Source organism: Lissotriton vulgaris, chromosome 7 (assembly GCF_964263255.1).
Source record: "Lissotriton vulgaris chromosome 7, aLisVul1.2, whole genome shotgun sequence".
Taxonomy (NCBI): domain Eukaryota; kingdom Metazoa; phylum Chordata; class Amphibia; order Caudata; family Salamandridae; genus Lissotriton; species Lissotriton vulgaris.
The window spans coordinates 410,135,665-410,158,312 of NC_141695.1; the positions used below are offsets into that span (position 1 = coordinate 410,135,665).

The window sequence follows — 22,648 nt, forward strand, 5'->3', positions numbered from 1 at the left end:
CTCTGCACAGATGTATCAATAATGTTAGGTAAAGCACAAAGTGCTAAAGAGATATGTGTGTGTATGTGTATGTGTATGTGCGTGTGAGTGTGTGCCACACCCTCTGCAGGTTGTGCTGGCATTTTCAACTCAGGCTTTCAAACTTAAGAGGTGAATAAATGTGTGGCAGTTGAATTTCGCTAATAATAATTGTATACAATTATGTTTCAAGAAAGCACTTTGGATAAAAGATATTATATAAATAACATGCGGTATTACTAAAGAACAACTCATTCTCTCCACCCTATTGTTAAAGTGTAAAGTTGTTGTTTCTCCTGGCGAAGAACAAACTGCCTCCTTCAGTGACTCACATACAGGCACAATTCTATAGTATGGAGTGATTCTCATCTGTAAGGTCTGAATGCCGCAATAGAAAGGGACATGGTGAGCAGTTGACTGTGCAAACTCCCAGGCTTCTTATAACCCTAAAAGTGCAAACGCCGAGAAAGCATGGATATAGATGAGGTGAGAGGGTTGGGAACACACTGGTAAGGCAGTCTAAATGTATACAAGTGCATACAATGATTTCATATACCAGTAGTCACTATTCAGGTGGGTAGCCTCTGAAATGTGATCTAGGGTGGTCCAACACATGCGTCTCGTCATGCACTCAGGTATTATAGAGACCCTGATAATAGGATCATTACTTTTATTTAATACCTTTCGCTTTAGTTATAGCATGGAAAGTGCTCAATTTTTATAAAAAAAATTGGAAGGGAGAATTTCTCTATCCTCTTTTAAGGAGCACCTGTATGATGGGTTAGTGTGGTGGTCAGAGTACATCACGCGAGGGTCGCGCGATGTCATTCATTTAATGTTTCACGTGCATGTTGCGTGTGTGTTTTATTGTTGTGTTTTAAATGTTCACTCACGCTTGGTGGGCCCGTTCAATGGAGGTTCCAACAACGTTTGCCAGTCACCGATCTGCTTTCAATTGAAGGGACGGTTCGCGCTTGGGTGGAGTTATTTACTAATAAACTCCTACTTAAAATATACTATGATTTCTGGATTTATTCCTGCTACATTTGGCGACGATCTGGGAAACTCCACCCACACCTACGCAGAAAGAATTTGTATTTCTCACTGATTTCGTCAACCCTTACCGACGTCGAAGATTCATAAATCCGGCTCCACCAAGGGATTCCTTCAGGAGTTTGCGGGTCGGATTTGAACTCAAGAAGTAAAGGGTTTGCTCCGGAAAAGGAACGTTGGAATTGACTTTCAAAAAGCTCTCATTGGCCAGCACTTACATTTCGAGTGCGTATTGGAAGCCGCTTTTGACTAATTTTGAGAGACGAGTTCCTATTGGCCAGCATTAATCTCGTCCCTATGTGCATGTGACTCGTATTGTGGTAGTTCGATGTTATTCATTTAATGTTTTACGTGCATGTTGCGCATGTGTATTATTATTGTCTTTTAAATGTACGCTCACGCGTGGTGGGTCCATTCAGTGGAGGTTCCAACGACGTTTGCCAGTCACCGTTTGGTTTTCCATTGAAGGGACGCTTCGTGCTTGGGTGGAGTTATTTACTAATAAACTCCTACTCGAAATATACTACGATTTCTTGGATTTATTCCTGCTACAGTTAGCCAGCTTAACAACTCACTAGGTGCACCATGGGGCTCGTTTCCCAGGATTCTTTCTAGTTCCCAGACCTACTTGAATCTTTTGTGGGCCAATAGACTGAGCACCATTGAGTTGCCCTAGTTAAATACCAAAGAACAACTCATTTGGGGTGCATGGTTTATTGATCAAATATAGCACCTGGAGGGAAAATGTGCCTTTTGCCGCATCTCTTACAGTTATGGCGTCCTTGTAGAATGTTCTGATGCCCTCTTTGTTTAAGTCTACCCTACATAAAAAAAGAGTAAAACTCATAGTGGAGGGGGCATCGGTCTAAGAGCTGAACCCAATTGTTGATACGCAAAACACATATGTAGTTCCTCAGCAGTGGCATCTTGTGACCACAAATTACACATGTAGCATAAGTGACACAAAGAACTGTTTGAGCCTGATAATGTCAGAGCAAGTGATAGCTCGACTTTTAACCTAGAGTACTGCGCTGTGTGTATTTAAGCACTCTTTATTGAAATCAATGTATTTTCTACACAACACCCAGAAGATGCTATTCATGGTTTATCTAAATGCTGCCCTAGTCAGATGATGTTACATTTATGGTGACTCTGTTGCTGTTTACTCACAGGATATGGGCACTGCGTTCTCGATTGGTGGCCCGATAAACTGTTTCTAAATACATATTTTACAAGTATTGATAAGGCTAATAATTATAGGCTGTTTTGGGTGTATGTGTTTTTGTTGTAATGACATATGCTGTTTTATATGTCTGGGCAACAAACCCCCATATACACACACAAACAATATAAAAAAGGACATACAAAGAACGCATGCAGACACATATGTAATCAGTCAACACACACATACAGACACAGACAGGTGGATGTTGGATGGGTGCATTGATGAAATAATGATAGTGTGGGTAAATACGTGCATGAATAGATGGTTGTGGGAGCAAACAGTGACACATGGGCTCGCCAGGTAGCATAGAATGCAAGTATGCATGTCTGGAAGAATGCTTTGGTTTTGGTGGATGGTAGATCTCCACAGCTCACCCTTGGTAAGCACATCTCATCTCACTTTAAAAAATAGAATGGGACAAAAACAAGACACAAAACAGTGAAAACAATTATCAAAAATGCCACACTCTCTTGTACAATGACCACCCATCTGCAACAAACCACCTATCACCCCAACTAACTTTCAGGCCTGACACCCACCGAGCAGAATATGCTTATGTATGGCCCCTGAGCTGCATGAAACACTGCAGTACACTGCACTCAGACACATGGAGCACACTGCAATTACGATACTCCTTCCCATACTGACCCTGTTAACCTATGGTGAGCGTAACCCTGCAAACACTAGTATAATGCACACAACACTGCTAATACACCTCGTTATCGCATAAATGGCATGCCATTTGTAAATGGCATTCACCAAAGTGCGCACAATTATACCACATTCATTTGAAACAAAGCGAGGAACAGTACCATTTCACCAAACCCAGTTGGGGCAACAAACTTGCAACATGTAATGTCAATATTTAAAACAAACATATATAGATGCATTCTTGCAACGGCTCACAATTGCACGATTGACGTAATCCGTGATGACATCCAATAAGCGCCTGACATTTAAAATCTTTAACCCATAGACAATCCTCATACTCTGAGGAGTCAAGACAGCAAGAGACAAGAGGCAAGACAGCAAGATGTTTAGTCACCTCCGTTTGCAGCTAGTCTGCCTCCCCTAAGTGTTGGTGTGCCTCAGGGATCCATTTTGAGCCCTGTGCTCTTTAACCTATATATGGCTCCCTTGGCCTCGCTGATTGAAGCAGGTAAGGTTATAATTATATCATATGCTGACGACACTCAACTACTGTTTACGTGTAAGAAGGGAGAGGAATTCAATGGGGAGAAGATTCATAAGTGCCTGAGAGATACTTTTGCCTGGTTCAGACTCAACCATCTCAAATGTAATTCAGAAAAGTCTGAAATCATCTTTTTCGGCACACCTCCCCTGGACATCTGGAGACAATGGTGGCCTCCAGATATGTCTCCCCCTCAATCACCAGTTAAGATTGTAAAGAATCTGGGTGTGAAGATGGATGAGACTCTATCCATGACACCACAAGTACAGTCAGTGGTAGGTATATGTTTTGGTCTCCTGAAAATGCTCCGCAGCTTCTTATTTGTACTACCCTTTTCACACAGAAAGACAGTAGTACAGGCCCTCATAACCTCCAGGCTGGATTATGCCAACGTCCTTTATCTGGGCTTTCCGGAGTTTTTGCTCAGTAGACTGCAGGTCGTGCAGAATGCGGCAGCGAGGGCAGTACTGAGCCTCGGTCCTAGAGACTGGATTTTCCACCATCCGAAGAATCTGCACTGGTTATCGGTCCGCTGCAGAATACTCTTCAAAGCTCTGGTCCTGGTCTTCAAAGCTCTGCCTGGCACGGGGGCACTCTACACCCCCAGAAGAATCTTATACTATACCCCTGGAAGATCTCTCAGGTCGGCTCACCAACAACTCATGGTGACTCCTAAGTGTCTTAAAGCCCGCTGTGGCAGCCGCTCTTTCCAGGTGCTGGTGGCTAGATTTTGGAATAAACTCCCTCTCCCACTTAGGCAAATTACAAACATTCTAACTTTTAGGAAGAAACTGAAAACCTGGTTGTTCCAGCAAGAAGGCTGAGCACTCCACTCTCAGGGTCGATGTTTTTCCCCCTGTTTGGCATCTGCAGCTTTCTCCTGTCTCAGCATTAGGATACTCTGTCAAGTAGCTGTGCGCTTTATAAAACCTCCTATAACATAACATAACAACAGGATTGAGTGTCACACTCTAGACTCCAGAGCCCCTCGCTGCATGTCTCGCAGAGAGGGAGTAAGTTTCATACTCTGGAAGGCAGGGCCATTGTCACTGAGTCTCACACTCTGCAAGGCAGGGTAGCAGGATGTGGCCTTACTCGCTGCAATGGATGGAGTGCAGCTTGACTGAGTTTCACATTCTGGAAGGCGGTGTCACTGTGAATGAGTATCATACAGCGAGGACCTATCTGTTAGTGAGTGTTACGGAAGGCACAGTGAATGTAAATGATGGGGGGTTTCTCCCTTTTGTGGCGTGAGTCCCACATTCTGGGGAGCAGAGGCACAGGCAGTGAGTGTTAAATTTGAAGTTAGTTTCAATGGAAGGGATTAAGCACTCCGTAAGGTAGAAACACAGACAGTGAGAAACACGCTCTCGAAGGATGTGAAACTTTAGATGTCAATATCTGTTGGCCATAATCGGACCCAATAGGAGAAAGCATCGCGGAAAGTGGTTCTCACATTTTATAAGGCAGAGTGGCAGACAGTGAATCTCATACTCAGGCAGGGAGTGCCACGGGGGGTGAATCTCATACTCGGAAGGTGAATCACGTCCAGTAAATGTTGCAATCTGAAAAGCAGGGACGTATGAAGGAAGGCAATGTCTAGGGGAGTTTTACAATCCAGTGTCACAGGGAGTCTCACAGTCAAGAAAGAAGTGACCCGCTTGCTAGCAGCATATACCTGGCCCAGATACCTAGTATCTTTGCTGCTTAGGGACCATATTTTTGATCACACACCTTGCAAAATTGGAAGACTTCGTATTTCTCGATTGCATAGTAATCATTGCAGAAGGGACATCTTGTAAGCCAGGAAAAACGTAGAACAAATAGTTTGCACACAAAGTGAGACAGTGCTTTATAACTATTTAGACCTTACATGGAGCAACAAAACATCTCTGATTATAAGTGATGGAGCAAGAACAAAATGTGGCAACTGGAGGGATCTGATGTAATGTGCGGGAACCTTCAGCTGAAACACTACAGTCTTTCTTCTGCCAACCCTTCCGCAGCACAATATTTCTTACACACAAGTTCACTCAACTGAAACTGCACACTGTTATGGTGCCAACTTTGTTTCCTCTGATCTCCACAATCTCCAGTGTCCCATTGTTGTCATGCTGCTTGATCTAAACCTAGCTTTCACCACAATAGACTGCGCCAAATTTAACTCTTCACTCCATCCCATTGGTATTGATAACGCCGGATTCTTATTTTATCTTACCATCTATTAAGAATCCTTGGTCGACTGGATCTTTTTATCTGCTGGAAGTATAAAGGGGAGAACACCAATGCATTTACTACCATCAATATGAGATAACCAATTTAGACTCGGAAGGACCACTAACTCCGAATTACAATTTTAAGGGTTTTATTAAAAAGCCAGAAATAACTGAACATACAAACACCTCATGACGAGGTTGAAAAGATACATAGGCACTATCACAAAATTCATCATATGGATCAACCTAATTTGGTGTAACATGACAAGAATAAGCAGTTCTAGAAAAATTAAACAAGCAACAATTGCTCCGATTTCCAAATTAGTCATCATCAGTTATAAAAAGGAAAATTAATCAGTTAATTCTGTCCCTATACTAACACTAAGGTGACATCCCTACTTAGCATTTCCCAGGCCAGATAGAGAAAAGGTGTCAGCTTGTGAAGACTTCCTAAGAGGAACACTCAGGTTGCATGGGTTAAAAGCCAAAGCTACGTCTTCATTCTAAAAATTGATCCCTTCTCTTACCCTCCTAACGGCTCTCTGCTCTCATCTACCTTCCCTCCCTCGGGGCACTGTCCCTATTACAAAATGATCAACTCCAAGAACACACCCTGAAACACCTTTGGCTGGGACTCTTCTGCAGGTAATTTTCCACAAACTTGCACTTCATCCAAGAACGGCTGGGTTGTCCTTGAGTCCCAGGCTTCTTCATCAAGCTCCTAATTGTCAGCATTCCATAAAACAGTGTAACAGGTCTCCTCCATACCTAACTCTTAAAACAAAGAGCATCAGTGTAACTAACGAGAAAACTGTCCTTGCACCTGCAACGGAAAGCATGTGAATGAATGAACCTTGCACAAACAAATCTGATGACTGCCTTCAACTGAGAGCCTTCCCAATGAAAATACATTTCAGGCCTACTCAATTTAGCTAACATAAGAAATCACGAACAGGCTTTTCCATTGCAAAACATGAATACTCATTCAGGCCTTTACACGCCAAAGAATACACACATTAATAAACATTATATCTATAAGCATTACATTTCTTCACCTTCACTGCACATTTAGAAGTCTCTACATGTACAGACTTTTATGGTGCACGTTTAAATTGAATGCACTAATTGCACGTGAACTATTTTGTTAAGCATTTTGCAATACATGGTTACATTTAAATGTTGTTTTACCCTTTCAGCAATACAAACGAATTTCCCAGCATTACACATACTTTTTCATTATTACGTTCACATTTTCAAATGATTAAAATTTAGTTCAACAAAGGATTATATGCGGGTGCGGACTTTCTGTGATTTTGATGCACCCCTACAATTTTCAGAATATCAAGATGCTCTATCAGTATCAAGGGCTCTGCTCTACAATGGTTATCCTCTTCTATTAGTCCACTCCTTCTCAGTAACAGGGGCTCCAAGATATCACCATAGACTCTGCCGCCAGCCATGATCCAACAAGGGTCAGTATTAGGTCCTCTCTTATTCTTTGTCTATATCATCTTCCTCTGAGACATCATCTGCTCTTTAAACTTTACCTACAACCATTACGCCAAGGCCCCAACATCTTCCCCATCTACAATCATATATTGATATAACAGACTCATTGCCACTGATATACAGATGGCCCTTTGAACTTTTATGTAACACACCTAAATAGGAAAAGTTATTTAAGGTTTTTATTCCTCTGCACACGTTTCTACACCTACTTCCATCAAATACCCCCCAGATATTCTGACATTCTTTTCCTTGTCGAGAAATCTTGTTGTGCTTTTCAACTCTCCAGTGTATGTGGAATCATGTATTACTACAAATGCAGTACATCACGGAGTCCCGAACATTACAAAACACACTCGATGACTCACATTCCATCCTGTTAAGGCACTAAATGATTCACTAGCGCATAAAACATGGGACTACTGTCCCACCTTGATTGTGGGCATCCCTCAATATTCTTTCTTCCCTCTAGACAAGTGCTTAACTATGGAAAACCTCAATCAACCTGCCCAGGCGCACGCTCACTACTTACGTTTGTCCTGAAGTTGTATGACCCTCAATCTCAGTAAAAAGAAGGTGCTCGACAAATTGTTTATATTGTTATACAAGGTGGCCAACAACATCTCTACAGACTATCTGGCCTACATACCGGCCAGCTACACACTTACCGAGAATATGAAACCATCTGACCGCACCCAGATCGCCTTGTGCAGCATCAAGGGTCTAATCCTTCTATGAGGCCTGCATTGTTGAAATACCTCAATACCCCTAAATCAGTGGGTTCATATATACTTTGAAATCTCCTGCTATAAGAATGAAAGAATAACTAATGAATACACAGTACCAAAATGATTAATACGTTATTATAATAATGTTTCCATGTCACCTTACTTGTCCAAAGGTTTTTCGATTTAGCTTTCACTGTCTGTTCATCACAATGTATCCAACTCCGCAGGCGCTGCGGGGGCGGGATTTTGATCACTAACTTATCACTCTAGATCTAAACCCCGATCTGGTCGACTGAATCTTTATTGCCTGTCATTGAGGGAAGAAAGTGCATCTCTTACCAGGTTAGTTCAATCAATAATGGACTCGGCTCTGAAAAACCACAAACTACTTCTAGCTTTTAAAGATTTATTATAGAGTCAAAGTCAACTGCAAGTACAGACATCTCAAAATGAGATTCAAAAGATATACGGGCACCACTACATACATGTGCTCTCTGAAAGCCCTCAGGCGGGCAAAGAATACTACAAGGACTAGTTCTAAAATCAAAAGGGCTGCAAGCATAGACACATATTGTGATCTCTCCGTCATTTACAGCAGGAGGGAAAGGTTTCAGGTTAGGCTGTCCTTACCCTGCTCTGGATGGTATCCCTACTTAACAGAATCCCAACCTATCAAAAGGTGTCAGCTGTGAATGACTTCCTAGGAAGATCACCCACTCTTAGTCTCTAGGTGGAAACCTATGATCTCCAGTCATGACCCCTCTCTGCCTACCCATTCGCTCTCTAAACGGTCCTCAGGCATCTGCTCTAACTCCACCCAGGGGTGCTGACCCTAATACAAAAACCACAATAACATTTGAGACGCCCCTCGTGAGACGCCCCTCACGTGATGTCGATTCTGGCTTTTTCCATGATGATCTTCTTTTGGGCCTCATGCGTTAATGTTGACCTTGCTTCTCAGACTCTTCTCCGGCCCGCTGATACCCCTCAAACATTCCTGAACCCTCCTCCATGTCTGTACCAGTCTCCTGAACAGAACTCTATTCATCCAATGCTTAATTGGATCCCCCCTCGCACCCGCAGACAGACATCTGCAGCTAGGATCCCAATTCCCATAAACTTCTAACAGAAGTTTGCAACATTATTTCTCGGCACAGCTTGGCTTGTACCAGTACGTGCAAATCAGAAAGTCTTTGAACATTTCAGGCCTACAACATTTCTCGCAGAGGTTTATTCTCTTCAAATCCTTTCATAAATCACAATATCATGTTAATACTCTACTTTATGATTATGTAAACACATCTATAAAATATAAACCTATCGAAAACAGAATTACTAAATAACATTAGTGCAATCCATGTCGTGCAAATGAATACCTTTCCCAACCCTTTCAGCTCTGGCCCTGGGGCCTACTCTGTTCTGTGCTTTGCAGCATGACATTCTTACATTAGCAGCTACATGACATGGATCAGGATTAATCACGTCTAATAAAGATGTATATTTTCACACATTTCTGCATTAGTTCCACGTCTATATAAAATCTCTAGGTTAACTACACATCTTGGAGTATAGGTGAATATATTTTCAGCACTCATAGCATTTCTCTTATGATTTGTGCATACTACGTGTAATTCTGGTGCACTCATACATTTTGTTCAGTTTGCGCTCTCTCAGCGCCATGCTGGTTTGTGGTATCCATGGAATCTACTTACCGTGATATACAACCCCTTGTCTATTTGTAAGACACCTTTGTGCACATTGACAGAAAAGAAATATTCTCCCTGGTCATTCATTCACTGCTCACTCCCTCATGTAGGTTGGACAGTATTCGCTTACACCAGCCTGGCCCAATTTTCCCAAAAACACAGTTTATGCAACACATTTACAAGTATGCCTCTTGACAAGCAAATTTACTTTTCATAACTTTTTTTGTTTTTTTTTGCTGCATTATGTGGAAGCAGAAGAGCTCCAAGTCGTGAACCAGAGCTGAGATAGCACAGCTGTCAAGTAGCCCCATTTCACGAGGGCGGCAGCTAACCAGTGCAGGTTTTTATTCTGCCAGCATTGCAGTGTAAACTGGGATTTGTAATTTCCAACTGTGGCAAGGTTTTATTAGGTTGTTTATTATGCAATTTAAGGCAAACTATGCAACTCCGTCTGTGGAAGTAATGTCTAGCTCACTGACACAACATGGGATTTCAGTGCTCTAACATTGGACATGGCTCCTAAGAAAGAAAACTATATATTTCCAGCAGATCTAATTAAATTCGTAAACATAAACAAATGTTACTGTTGGTTGGCCTAGAAGCATGCAAATGATTCCAGTGTTGACCTGCCCACAAGGTAAAACAGACAGTGTGGAGAGCCCACAATAATCTGCATTCAGCAAAAACAAGTCTACATGTACACTTTGTGTTAAAGGTATGCTTCGTTGATTCACCTCCTCTCAGATGTTCTAAAACCTCTTTAGTTCAGGTTTCCCATGTGTTCACATTCTGCAGCCTATGAAAAGCACTAGAGCACATGGCAACATTACCATCCACCCGTCTCACATGGAGGAGCTTTTGGATCTTAAACATTCGACCATAAAAAGATGTACCATCTTTAGGATCCTTCTAAAGTGTGAGCGGTCTCTTCGGAATGCTACTGCTTTGAGAACAGTCGATGTCATGTATGCGTGACTTTGTGTAAAGTGAAACAAAACATTTTCTTGACAAAGAAGAAATCCTTTCGACAATGTTGAAATTACTTTAAGAATGTGAAGTTTTTGTTTCCTCCTTCCTCAAATCATCAGTTTAGATGGATGACACTAGCTGAGAAAAACTGTCACCTCTTTAAATGCCAACATAAAGCAGCTATCAAGTGAAGGTTCATCAGTTTGCAATGCTACACCCTGGGGGAACACATGTCGTAACTTTAATCTGTTTGATCTGCTGTCATTTTTTGTTGTTGTTAAAAAATAGATGTTAGATTATGTGGAAGATTTATGTCGTTGTGCGAAAGGTTTCATCCACCCAAACTCATTTTTCCAGTTGTCTGTTTATAAATGCACCAGTGTAATGTTCTACTGCTGGAGTGAGGTACAGGCGCATTTAAATAAACTGCAAAGGATGCATTCAATCTTTCTCCTAAAAGGTGCTCTTGGTTAAAAAAAAACTAGCGTAATTGATGCATTTTGGATATTGTCAACAATTAGGATCTTATTCCATTAATTATAATGACATTTGTGTCATCATTTTTCAGGTTATTGCAATCGTGATGGATGTCTTCACAGACCCTGACATCTTCCTTGACCTATATGATGCCACTTCGAGGAGGAAAATCCCTGTGTACATTATCCTCAGCCGCCTTCACCTCCCTGCATTCTTAAGCATGGTGGGGAAGACCAGCGTCAATATCCGGTATACAGAGGTATGTTGGTGGTGGCCTCTTTATGTATGTATAGCAAACAGAGTGTGCGCAGGAGGAGTGACTAATGAACACTACGCCTTTAAGGGAGTACCATGTCTTCAGTTTTTCTGTGGACTACAAGTATACCTCAAAACGGATTATGTTGTCGCCTTCTACTCTGGGAGTAGTTCTTGAATCACACAATATGCAGTTTGTTGGTTTCTGTCAGTGTATAAGGCCTAGTCCCATGGTGCAGCCCAGCTTGCAATGACCTAAACATCACGAGTTTTGTGGATCTTGGTGAGTTTAGGAACTAAAAAGAATCGAGATATTAATGAAAAGGAGAGTATATTTCTTATGAAATGAATGAGTCTGGAAATTAGCAAGAGCTGAGTGAGTCTGTGTTTAGCAACAGCTGAGTGAGACTGGCATTTAGCAAGAGTCACATGAGTTTGGACTTTAACAATACCCGAGTGAGGTGCTTTATCAAGAGCTAAGTGAATGTGGGGTTTATCATGAGCTGAGAAAATCTGGGCTTTATCAACAGCACAGCGAGTCTAGACATTATCAAGACATTATCAATAACAGAGTGAGTCTGAGCCTTTTCAAGGAATGAGTAAGCTTGGACTTTATCAAGAGCCAAGTAAGTCTGGGCTTCATTAAGAGCTGAGTAAATCTGGAGTTTATGTAGAGAAATGTAAGCCTGTCATTACCAAGCCCAGATGCATATAAGCTTTATCAAGACCTATTAAGACATTACAACTATTTGCCCAGACTACCTTACTGTGCAGTTCATTCCTTATCAACCAATAATATTCCTAAGATTAGCCAACCACAACCTTCTCATCATCCACCAGACTAGATACAAGAAAAATGGAGCAAGAACTCTACATGTTGAAGTTCCTCCCTCTTGAAAACTCTTCCACAACCACTGAGATTTGAAAAGAACTTTATCCAAATCAGAAAATCTCTGAAAACTATTTTTTTCACCCTAGCATTTGGCTAATCCCTATAGCTATACTACATGACATTTGTGGTCTGAATATTCTTGGCATCATCCCCAACACTCTTCTCATGCCTCCAGCTGGTCAGACAACTCAGGTGGCTGCTGTAAACTTTAAGGGGATGTCAATGGCGTCACTCTGGTATTTACTGGCAAGGGAACCGGGGTCAGAGCAGAGTGGACTACTAAGTAGAGACCTCCTGCAATGCGAGGCTGGTTTGAAGAATTTTCTCAGGACTGATTTTGTTTTCCTGCCGGGCCCTGATTCTTACCATTGTCTTTCGGCACTTATCATGCCTTTATATCTATCGCATCTTCAAGGAATACTGCTCTTGTCATCATCCTTGTCGACCGACTAAATGATGGGTCGGATTGAGGTTTATATTTATTACTAGTTCGTCCTTGCAACACTCCTCTCCTCCCACCCCGCCCTCTGGGAGGACATTGGAGGTAAGGAGCAAATTAAAAGAAAAAATGAAAATAACGCGATTGCAATAAGAAGAGTTAAAGCCTACTAATTAACTTTTTGGGGATGGGTTTTGCCACAGACATCAGCTCGAATTAAAATAAGGTTACCAAACGAGAAAACACAAAATATATATTTTTTTTTAATCTGCTACTAAATGTTACATCTTGAAAGTTTCAGTTGGGTTCGAAGGCCACTGAAAAAATAAAATGTATATGTCTCTAGTTCGTACATATTTTACTAATTTGGTAAAAGTATCTCATAGCTTCTTTCTGCATTGATGGTTTGCTTAAAGTGTGTAAGGTATAATTAAAGCTGCATACTTTTCAAAAATGTTACTACTGTTGTAAACCACATAGAACGAACAAGATGGCGAGATATGGTGCCTTTGAATTTGTTAAATAAGTAGTTTTTAACAAAATGATTACAAGGTTTTTGGACGCAGTGAGACGGGGGCGTGGTTGGGGAGTGGCACTGTCAGTATCCAGAGGCACCCCACCTGCGGCCTTGCGACTGTTGTCGGCTGTTCTCAGGGAAAGCAAAGCCTGACAGCTCTGTTAAAGGCAGGTGCCGGACAGGTGAGAGGGCCTAGTGGGCTTGATAAACCCTCAACTTGCCCGACTCTCCTGAACGTATTATTAGGAGCTCAATTTAATAATATGATTTTCTTTGAAAAGCAAAGTCGTGGTGAGTGAGGCGCTTGTACAAATCTGGCATGTCATTCCATAGAGTAGCTGTAAAGTGCAGAATGCAAGGTGCCTTCCAGTGCATAATTTGTAAAAATTATTTTGAAAAAGTGCAGTTTTTAAAAGCCGTGAGGGGTTCCTGAATAGTACGCAGGGCGGGAACCTAAAGTAGCAAGAGCGGAATGTTCAAACTAGCCCTTTCTCCCTTTGTTCTTCTTTATTTCTTTCCTGTCTCTTTCTTTCTACTCTCGCTCACTCTTGCTCTCTTGCTGTCTTGGTGCCTGCTGCCCTAAACCCCAGGGAGCTGGAGACAGAGGCAGTGGCCCTCGAACTTCAAATTACAACCACCAATATTTCCAGCCCTCGGGGAAATCCCCAGTGGAATTGAAGGCCACACCAGTCCTGAGAGCAAGGCTGCCTCATCTTGATCTTACTGAGAGGCTTTTTCTTCCTCTAGTCTGCTATTTATCTCTAACTAATCTAACCTCTTACTAATCTTTATCTGTAACTCTTGTAGTTTCTTTTTCATACCTACTCTTTTTCTAAGTCACTGTGTTCCACCTTCCTCTTCACCCTTTACTTTTAAACATAACAATTAAACACTTGCACATTTTCCTTTGGCAATGTTGAGGATTGTGTCTTCTGTGTAACAAATACAGGAGTATAAACCTTTATTGATACATTCCATCACTCAAATCCACATTTAAGGTTGGTGAGTAGAAGTATCAGAGTTTTAGTAGAGTGGTCCAGTGAAGCGGTGCGTTCTTCACTGATTATGGGGCATATTTATAAGATTGTGACCCAGCGGAGTGCAGCAGGTCCACTTGCCACACTGCGTCACAGGGAAAGGGCAGGAATGCACCATATCAAAAAGAGTATGGCACATTCCGGTCCTGGTCCCTGTGCTGGCACCGTTTTGACTGCATAGCGCCAATGCCGGCACCCGGTTGTGCCTGTGTTGCATGCAGGATTGTTGTTGTGTGCGAAGGGGCGCCATCCTGCACAAAAACAATCATGGGAGGCATTTTCATTTTTCTATCTGTGCTGCAGAATACGCCACACATAGTAAGAGAAAGTAATGAGGAGAAAAAAAGATATTTCTCCTCGTTACACCTCCCCTGGGAAGGCATATCTTTTCGGCAAATTCCCAGGTCTAACACTTTTGGTAAATCCTGGAATGCGTAAAAAAAACACTCATGAACCGCATTACCAGGACAGAGTAACGCATCACAGGGATTTGCGTTACTCCATATTTACGAAGACACTCAGGGCCACACAAGTTGTCCTTCCGTGGCTTCTTATATTGCATTTTTCACTTGTGTTGTGCTTGCACCACGTTGAGTGGTGCAAGAGCGATTCAAACCCCCTCATAAATATATTCCTCAGTGTCCCTCCTTCACAGAGTAAAGGCCTTTTCATGTCTTAGCCAAGCTCCTTGCACCTCTTACAAGAGCAGTTGTAGGAATCAGAGTAGGAAGTTTCTTTTAGCATTATGACTTTGTAAAACACATTAAATATGCTTGCTGTCCACCCCATGACATGGCAAGAAATCTCATATGATGGCTTCTCATAAGAGATTCCATAGGTATTATCCGAATTGGTGAATTCATACGTGTCTTCCAATTTACGTAACATTTTATTTAAAACAACCATCACTTAAGAATGCTTCTTTCATTCAAAATAATTGTAACTAGTCAGTATGTGTAGTAATTTACTTCACTTTTTTTCTGTCTGTGGAGGTATCTTCAACTATCCTAATTTGTAAAGCAGTTCAAACCTGAATGGGCATTCAGTCGATGTAAGGGCATATCTGCCATTACTCAGAAAATATATGTTTTTTAGAACTTCCTAAATAAGAAATGATGATCCATTAAGCCTTACATACGCCACCACCTTGACCACTAATAACACCACAACTGCTTATACCACACACTACCATTGCCACCATCACCAATACCTCCAGATATCAATTCCACCACCAATACAATCACCACTGCTTCTATTACTACCAATATGAAAACCACCACCAATACTAACATCACGACTACCATCACCACCATCACCAATACCACATTATCATCATTGCAACCACCATCAATACCACCAAAAAGACCATCCTTTGGTATTACAATTAATAACATTAATATCACCACCACCAATAACACCAACAATATTACCATCAATACCACCACTACGAATACCATGAACACCAATAACACCACCAATACCACAATCCCTAAAAACAACCCTGTCCTACTCCTTTGCATGTCACAGGTTCATTATAAGATCCCTACCCAGTAAATTGGGATCCAACCCGGCACAGTGAATGGAAGTGAATGACTGTTCACCTACCAAAGCAGAAAGCATCAACAACCTACCATGGAGAATTTGGGTACGACTGTGACCTCAGACTAATTGGTGATTTAAGGACTGGTTATCCTTGATGCAGTTTACACCCTCTCGTAAAAAATATGAAGGCTTTTCAAGTTACGTAGTATATCTTTTGGGATGCTGTAAGCACATGCCTCTGGAAGCCTGAAAATTATAACTGCTTCATGTCTCAAGTGGGGATTTCAATACGAGGAACTTAGAATCCTTGTCTAATTGTCCAGAGGAAGCATTACAATAAGAATAAACCGAAGTGTGCTGCCTTTAGGAGGCATCCAGCCCTAGAAAGAGATAAAGGATGACTTTTGTTTGAATAAGAGGAAAAATTATTCAAATTCTTTATCTTTATAAAATTATGTGCCTCTGCTTGGCATTTAATGAATGGAAAACTAAATTGTATTGTGCATAAGAACAATCACAATGACTTAGTTAGTATTTTGTATGTTGGGGTAAATATATTTGTAGAAATTTGTGTTTATTTTCTATACTATCTTTATGATAAATTTACACTAAGTGCACAGTACATTTGCCCTGTGATATGTTATAAAAAGGTATTCATCAACAGTAAAGATGTATTTATCTATGTTTGTATGTATATATATATGCCATATTTATAGCACAAACCTTGCCAAATGGCACTGGATTACTGTTCAGGTAGAAAGACAAGCATAAAGTCAACGAGTGATAGGAGAGGTCGCTGGGTTTATGGATGGCTAATGCATTGTGATGTAGTGATCTCTAAAGAGGTGAGTCTTCAACTATTTCCTAAATTGGAGCAGTGTTGAGGCGGTCCTGATGTATACGGAGATGTTTTTCGAGAACATGTGTGATAGAAGGATGCTAAAAACGTTATTAACAAGCATTTGCAATGCAATAGGTCTAGCATTTGCGAGAGTTTAAGCCATTGGCATTGTAGATTACAATGCCTTTAATTTATGTTTTAAAAACCAAAACATAAATAAAAGGCATTGTCATTTACAATGCCAATAGCTGAAACTCGTGTAAATGCGAGATCTATTGCACTGGAAATGCTTGTTTCTGTAGTTATTATGGACACTTGCAGGGTGCCTACAGTACCGGGTGTGATACTGTACAACACCATATGCCACAGGTCCCAAAAGAGCGCTTTACTTCTGGGTAGGAGGCAACTGATGGCTAGAGCTGCCAATCTTGATGCATGGGGTAATCAAGTTAGACTGTTGGCATCCGCTCAATGTTCTACGATTCTAGGCAAATTACTTAATCTCCCCGAGCACCTCAAAAAAGGTGGAACGTAAACTGTTTCTGTTGTGAAGTGCTCTAAAGCACTCTGGCCAGATGTTTACTGTAAAAGAGGCACACAAAAAATCTACACAGACTTCTGCAGAGTTCATTAACATTAAGCTCTGCATTTTTTCTGCACGAATCAAAAAGTATTCCCAGCATGAGTGTTACACTTTAGATCTTCCTAGCCCTCGCTACTACAGGAACAAACATCAGGGGTGTTGGGGGGGGGAGGGAGGGGGGGCTTCATATTCTGTATTGGCCTACATCTTGGAAATCGTACCCGGCTTCTCCAGAATATTTCAGAACCTTCCTTCCTTTGAGAACGTTATTAGGATCTGGCTATTCTCCGATTATCTTACAGCTGCAATAGGGTCCTGTGTGGTGTACACTGCTCCCTCGGTCTATAGTGCCACAAAACCTCATTGCAGTGTGTGAGCACTTTATTAGCTCACAGCCTCAAGGGTAGTCGGTCTGAAGACCACAGTCAACGTGGAGCCTTTTCGATCTCCCGACTCTTGGCACCCCTGAACTGCTCTGCAGTAAAAAGGCACACAGTGTTATACTTGCACTGAAAGCCCTCACTCCTAGGGAGAGTAGTCCCAGCCCACTGCCCTCTTTGTAGCTGCTTGGCTCACCACAGGTAGCGTCATGGTGGCCTGGAATCATGTTTGTGAGAGAGCGCAAACTGAACAAATTGTATAAGTGCATCAAACTTACACATAGTACGCACAATCATGAAGAGAAATGCCATGAGTGCCGAGAATATATTCATCTATATTTTGAAATGCGTAGTTAATCTAGAGATTCTATATAGAAGTGGAACTAATGCAGAAATGTGTGAAAATGTATAACCTTATTAGACGTGATTAATCCTGATCCATGTCGTGTAGCTGCTAAAATGTAAGAATGACATGCTGCAAGCACAGAACGAAGTAGGCCTCAGGGCCAGAGCCGTAAGGGTTGGGAAAGGTATTCATTTGCACGACGTGGATTGCACTAAATGATATTTAGTAATTTGGTTTTCAATAGGTTTATATTTTATTAGATGTGTTTGCATAATCATAAAGTAGAGTATTAACATGATGTATTGATTAATGAAAAGATTTGAAGAATATAATCACTATGAGAAATGTTGTAGGCCTGAAATGTTTAACCATGCTTGATTTACACGTATTAGTATGAGCCAAGTGCGCCGAGACATAATGTTGCAAACTTCTGTTAGAAGTTTATGAGAAATGGGATCCTAGCTGCGGATGTCTGTCTGCGGGTGTGAGGAGGGATCCAATTAAATATTGAATGAATAGGATTCTGTTCAGGGAAATGAAACAGACATGGAGGAGGGTTTAGGAATGTTTGAGGGGTATCGGCGGGCCGGAGAAGAGTCTGAGAAGCAAGGTCAACTCTAACGCACGAGGCCCCAATGAGGATCATCATGGAAAAAGCCAGAAGCAACACCACGTGAGGGGCGTCTCGCGAGGGGCGTCTCAAATGAGATTGTGTTTTTGTATTAGGGACAGCACCCCTGGGTGGAGTTAGAGCAGATGCCTGAGGACCCTTTAGAGAGTGGATGGGTAGGCAGAGAGGGGTCATGACTGGAGATCATAGGTTTTCACCTAGAGACTAAGAGTGAGTGATCTTCCTAGGAAGTCATTCACCACTGACACCTTTTGTTAGGTTGGGATTTTGTTAAGTAGGGATACCATCCAGAGCAGGGTAGGGATAGCCTAACCTGAAACCTTTATTCCGGCTGTAAATGACTGAGAGATCACAATACGTGTCTATGCTTGCAGCTCTTTTAATTTTGGAACTAGTCCTGGTAGTTTTCTTTGCTCGTCTGAGGGCATTCAGAGAGCACATGTATGTAGTTGTACCCATATACCTTTTGAATCTCATCCTGAGATGCCTGTATTTGCAATTGACTTTAACCTTATAATAAATCTTTGAAAGCTAGAAGTAGTTTGTGGTTCTTCCGAGCGGAGTCCATTATTGATTGAACTAACCTGGTAAGAGATGCACTTTCTTCCCTCAATGACAGGCAATAAAGGTTCAGACGACCAGAACGGGGTTTAGATCAAGGGTGATAAGATAGCGATCAAAATCCCGCCCCCGCAGTTGGTAGCAGAGGATGGTTGCCTTCTTGAGGAAGGTGATCTAGGCCAGGTTAGATTACCCCAAGGCCCCTAGAGATCGATGATCGGAAGAGCCGCCCGCCGAAGAAGGTCCGGATGACGTGAGACAGAAAAGCAGCAGTATCGGTCGAGAGTGAGTATAAAGGGTCATGCGTGTTAGATTGCGGAGTTTTTGTGTTGTATCTATGGTGTAATGTCTGGCGGAGTTGAATGCCTGTAGAGTGACTGTGGAACAGGTTGTGAGCACGCGCAACCGGTGAAAATCTTAAGTTCAAGGAGAGCTTAAGTGGTTCGGGTGTATCGGACATCCAGAGTAATTGTCAACCAGAGTGAAGGGGGTCATGAGGTACCATTGATCGCCCGCAGGACCGAGATAGGAGGAATGTAAGAGTGAGTGTGTGAGTAACGGACGCTGGTCGGAAGTTACTGTGTGTAAGTAACCTATCAGAGAGACGGAGGACGTTTCGTCAATGGTGGTGACAATTACAGATAGACTGTGGACGTACAGTCAAGAGAAGTGACGGCTTGGTCGGAAGTAGTCATTTTTCGGTGTATGAATGGGACGCATGCATGACCGGGAGACGAGCTGAGAAAGGAGGGGTGCTGCTGCAAAGCGGAGACGAGTGACGTCAGAAAGTGCCGCGCTGGGATTGGCCGGCCGGAGCGAGACCGCGCTGCGATAGGCCAGCTAGCAAAGCCGCGCTAGGATTGGTGGATTGTCATCAGGAAGTAAACAGAATAGTGAGGCTGGAAATTGTGCGTATAATCATGAAGTGTTTTAAATGGTTAAGACCGGCGTTTAAAAGAGAGAGGCGGAGATCTTATGAAGGGGAAGAAGCCCCGCCGGAGGGTACGCCGGCTTATTATATGGCGGCAAATGTTGGGCTTCACACTATAATGTGGATATCAGAGTGGAGTAAGATTACAGAGGGAAATGAGGAATTGACGTTTCCAAAGTATGGGACGTTCAGATTAGAGGTGCTACACAGATTGAAAGCAGTCATGACCTCAATGAGACCTATGCCTAGACCGACCCAATTTGAAGCTCTCAATGCCTGGATTAGGGCAGCGCACGAGAGGAACCTGAATAGACGACAAGAGAGGGTGAAACGATCGGTGCAGGCTGCCGAAGTTCCGTCGTGCCAGGACCCGTGCCATGACCTGTGCCCTGGTGATTGGGTGCTTGTGCGAAAGCACGTGAGAAGAAGCTGCCTGGATGTTCGCTGGCGTGGGCCCTACCAGATCATCCTGATCACGAACACTGCAGTGAAGGTGGGAGGCCTGCCCAATTGGATCCACGCGTCGCATACGCGGAGGGTTCCAGCACCTCTGGAAGAAACAGCTCCTCTCTCGGATAGGAGTCCAGCTGCGGACCGAGAAGCCATAGAGGGGGCTAGCCAAGCTGTAGAGGTGCCAGAAGAAGCAGGGAACGAGTCTGATCAGCCTGAGGACGGTCAGTACAACAGCAAAACAGACGACGCTACTGGAGGAGAAAGTAGCTGGGAGTACGAATCAGATACTGACCAGGCTGAAAGAGAGCGAGAACAAAGCAGAAGGACAAGGAGCAGGAGGGTAAGACGTGGAGAAGCCAGCTGGCCTCAAAGAAGGAGTTCAAGCCTGAGGTCGACTCCAGAGAGAACCCTCCCTCCAATATCCGAAGATTCAGACCAGGAAGAAGGTGCTCAGGGCTCTGAAACACCAGATCTAAGAAGATCAAGAAGAGTACGTGTGCCTAGCAGAAGATACGCCACCCCTGAGTGGACATATCTGGCAACAAATGTCTTTGGAGCGGGAGACAGGGAGGATACGAGCGGTGGTGGTGTCCAGCTCTGAGCCCATCATCACGGTGGAAGTACAGCTGTTAGTGCCCGGAGTCGAAGCAGAAGGGTCACTAACGTTCACACTCCCCAACCCTCCCCGCTTAAGCAAGTTAAAGCACATGTTTTTCACCGAATTGCAATTCCCCGATTTTGGGACAAAGATAACCAGCCATGAAGAGCACGTTCTTCGTTTGGAAATATTGAACTATGCTATTCAAGCCGCAGGTCCGAAATTAATTGTAGATGCTTAAAGACTTTTGTAAATAAGCAAGAAAAAGATTACCTAGCGCCTAGGAAGCAGAGAATCTTAGGGACCTTCCTATAAGTTGACGGAGAAGGGCTAGGGTTGTCTGTGTTAAAAGGCTTTTAAAAGACTTTTGCAAAGGAGTTGCCAGCTTCCAGTCGTGGGGTTCGAAAGACTGAAGGAGCAAAAGAGACTGTAAAGGAAAGAGAAAGAAAGAACTTTGCGTTGGAATAAGGAAGAGAATCCTACTGTCTGACGAAATGGAAGCCGGCACCCCGAATCGTAGAGCCAAATGTATAATAGGCACACTAATAGTAGGAGTGATACTTCTAATAGCGTTAGTAGTTACAGTTTCATATGTAGTGGGACATGAGAGGGAGGAAAGGGTATCAGACGAGAAGTCTGTAGTGACACCAAAACCCACTGTTGCTGGAGAGAAAGGAGAAAACATACAGGAGAAGGCGTTATTAGCAGCAGAAGCCCGTAGGTTACATATGGATGAGTCCCAAGGCGACTTTAGGTCAAATGCTTATGCTAAACTTTTGTATGAATACGTGGATGCCATGGAGGTTAAGGACTGTTATGTCTGCATGCAGTTGCCGGCGTCTGTAGATGAAGGCATTAGATACCATCACCTCCCGCTGACATATGGCATTACATGTAGCTTATTGCTTAGTATATTTTATGGGAGAGATAGTTTTGAATACTATTTCTCCAATTATGATTCAGTGTTACCAGAAGTCCCAAATTACAAACAGATGAATAAATGGGACTACTGGAAGAGTGAAGACAGATTGGCCAAGTTCTTCATTCCTTGGATTACCTTAGATACTTCACATGCCCGCAGAAATAACTTGACATGCAAGGTGTCAGAAGTCGAGAAGAAGTTTATAGGGCAGGTGGATGATCGATACAGAAGGCAAAAGATTTTGAAAAAATCAGGACAATGGAAAACAGATTGGACCGAGGAAGAGAAGGCACACAAAAGAAAGGGTAGTAGTGGTCCAATAGCTTTGGATAAAACGCAGAGAGGAAAGTTATGTCTTCACAGAGCCAAAACGTATTATGAAAATGTATACGTGGGAGAAGTCAGTTGTGAACATGCTTTCAATCTAGAATATTATACAAAAGATTTCCTGAAAGGAATGCAAGTGATTCCAAATGTATATTTTGTGTGTGGAAGAAACGCCTACGTGAGACTGCCTGACAACTGGTATGGATCATGTTACTTGGCAATCATCTTCCCCAAAATATACCATGCCCAAGACTTAGAGATCATCGAGGGCAAGGCTTCAGCGAGGGGGAGAAGAGACCTAGG

The 22,648-nt window shown here is 42.6% G+C and overlaps 1 protein-coding gene across 5 annotated transcripts in view; it reads left to right on the top strand.

Moving 5' to 3' along the window:
* The window catches only part of SACK1E (scaffolding CK1 anchoring protein E), a 395,123-nt gene that overhangs the window by 140,819 nt on the left and 231,656 nt on the right, over positions 1-22,648 (top strand). For all 5 annotated transcript variants that reach the window (XM_086930372.1, XM_086930371.1, XM_086930374.1 and 2 more), the window contains exon 3: positions 11,182-11,349. In XM_086930372.1, the coding sequence (XP_086786498.1) occupies positions 11,182-11,349 (168 nt within the window). The remainder of the gene's footprint in view (positions 1-11,181; positions 11,350-22,648) is intronic.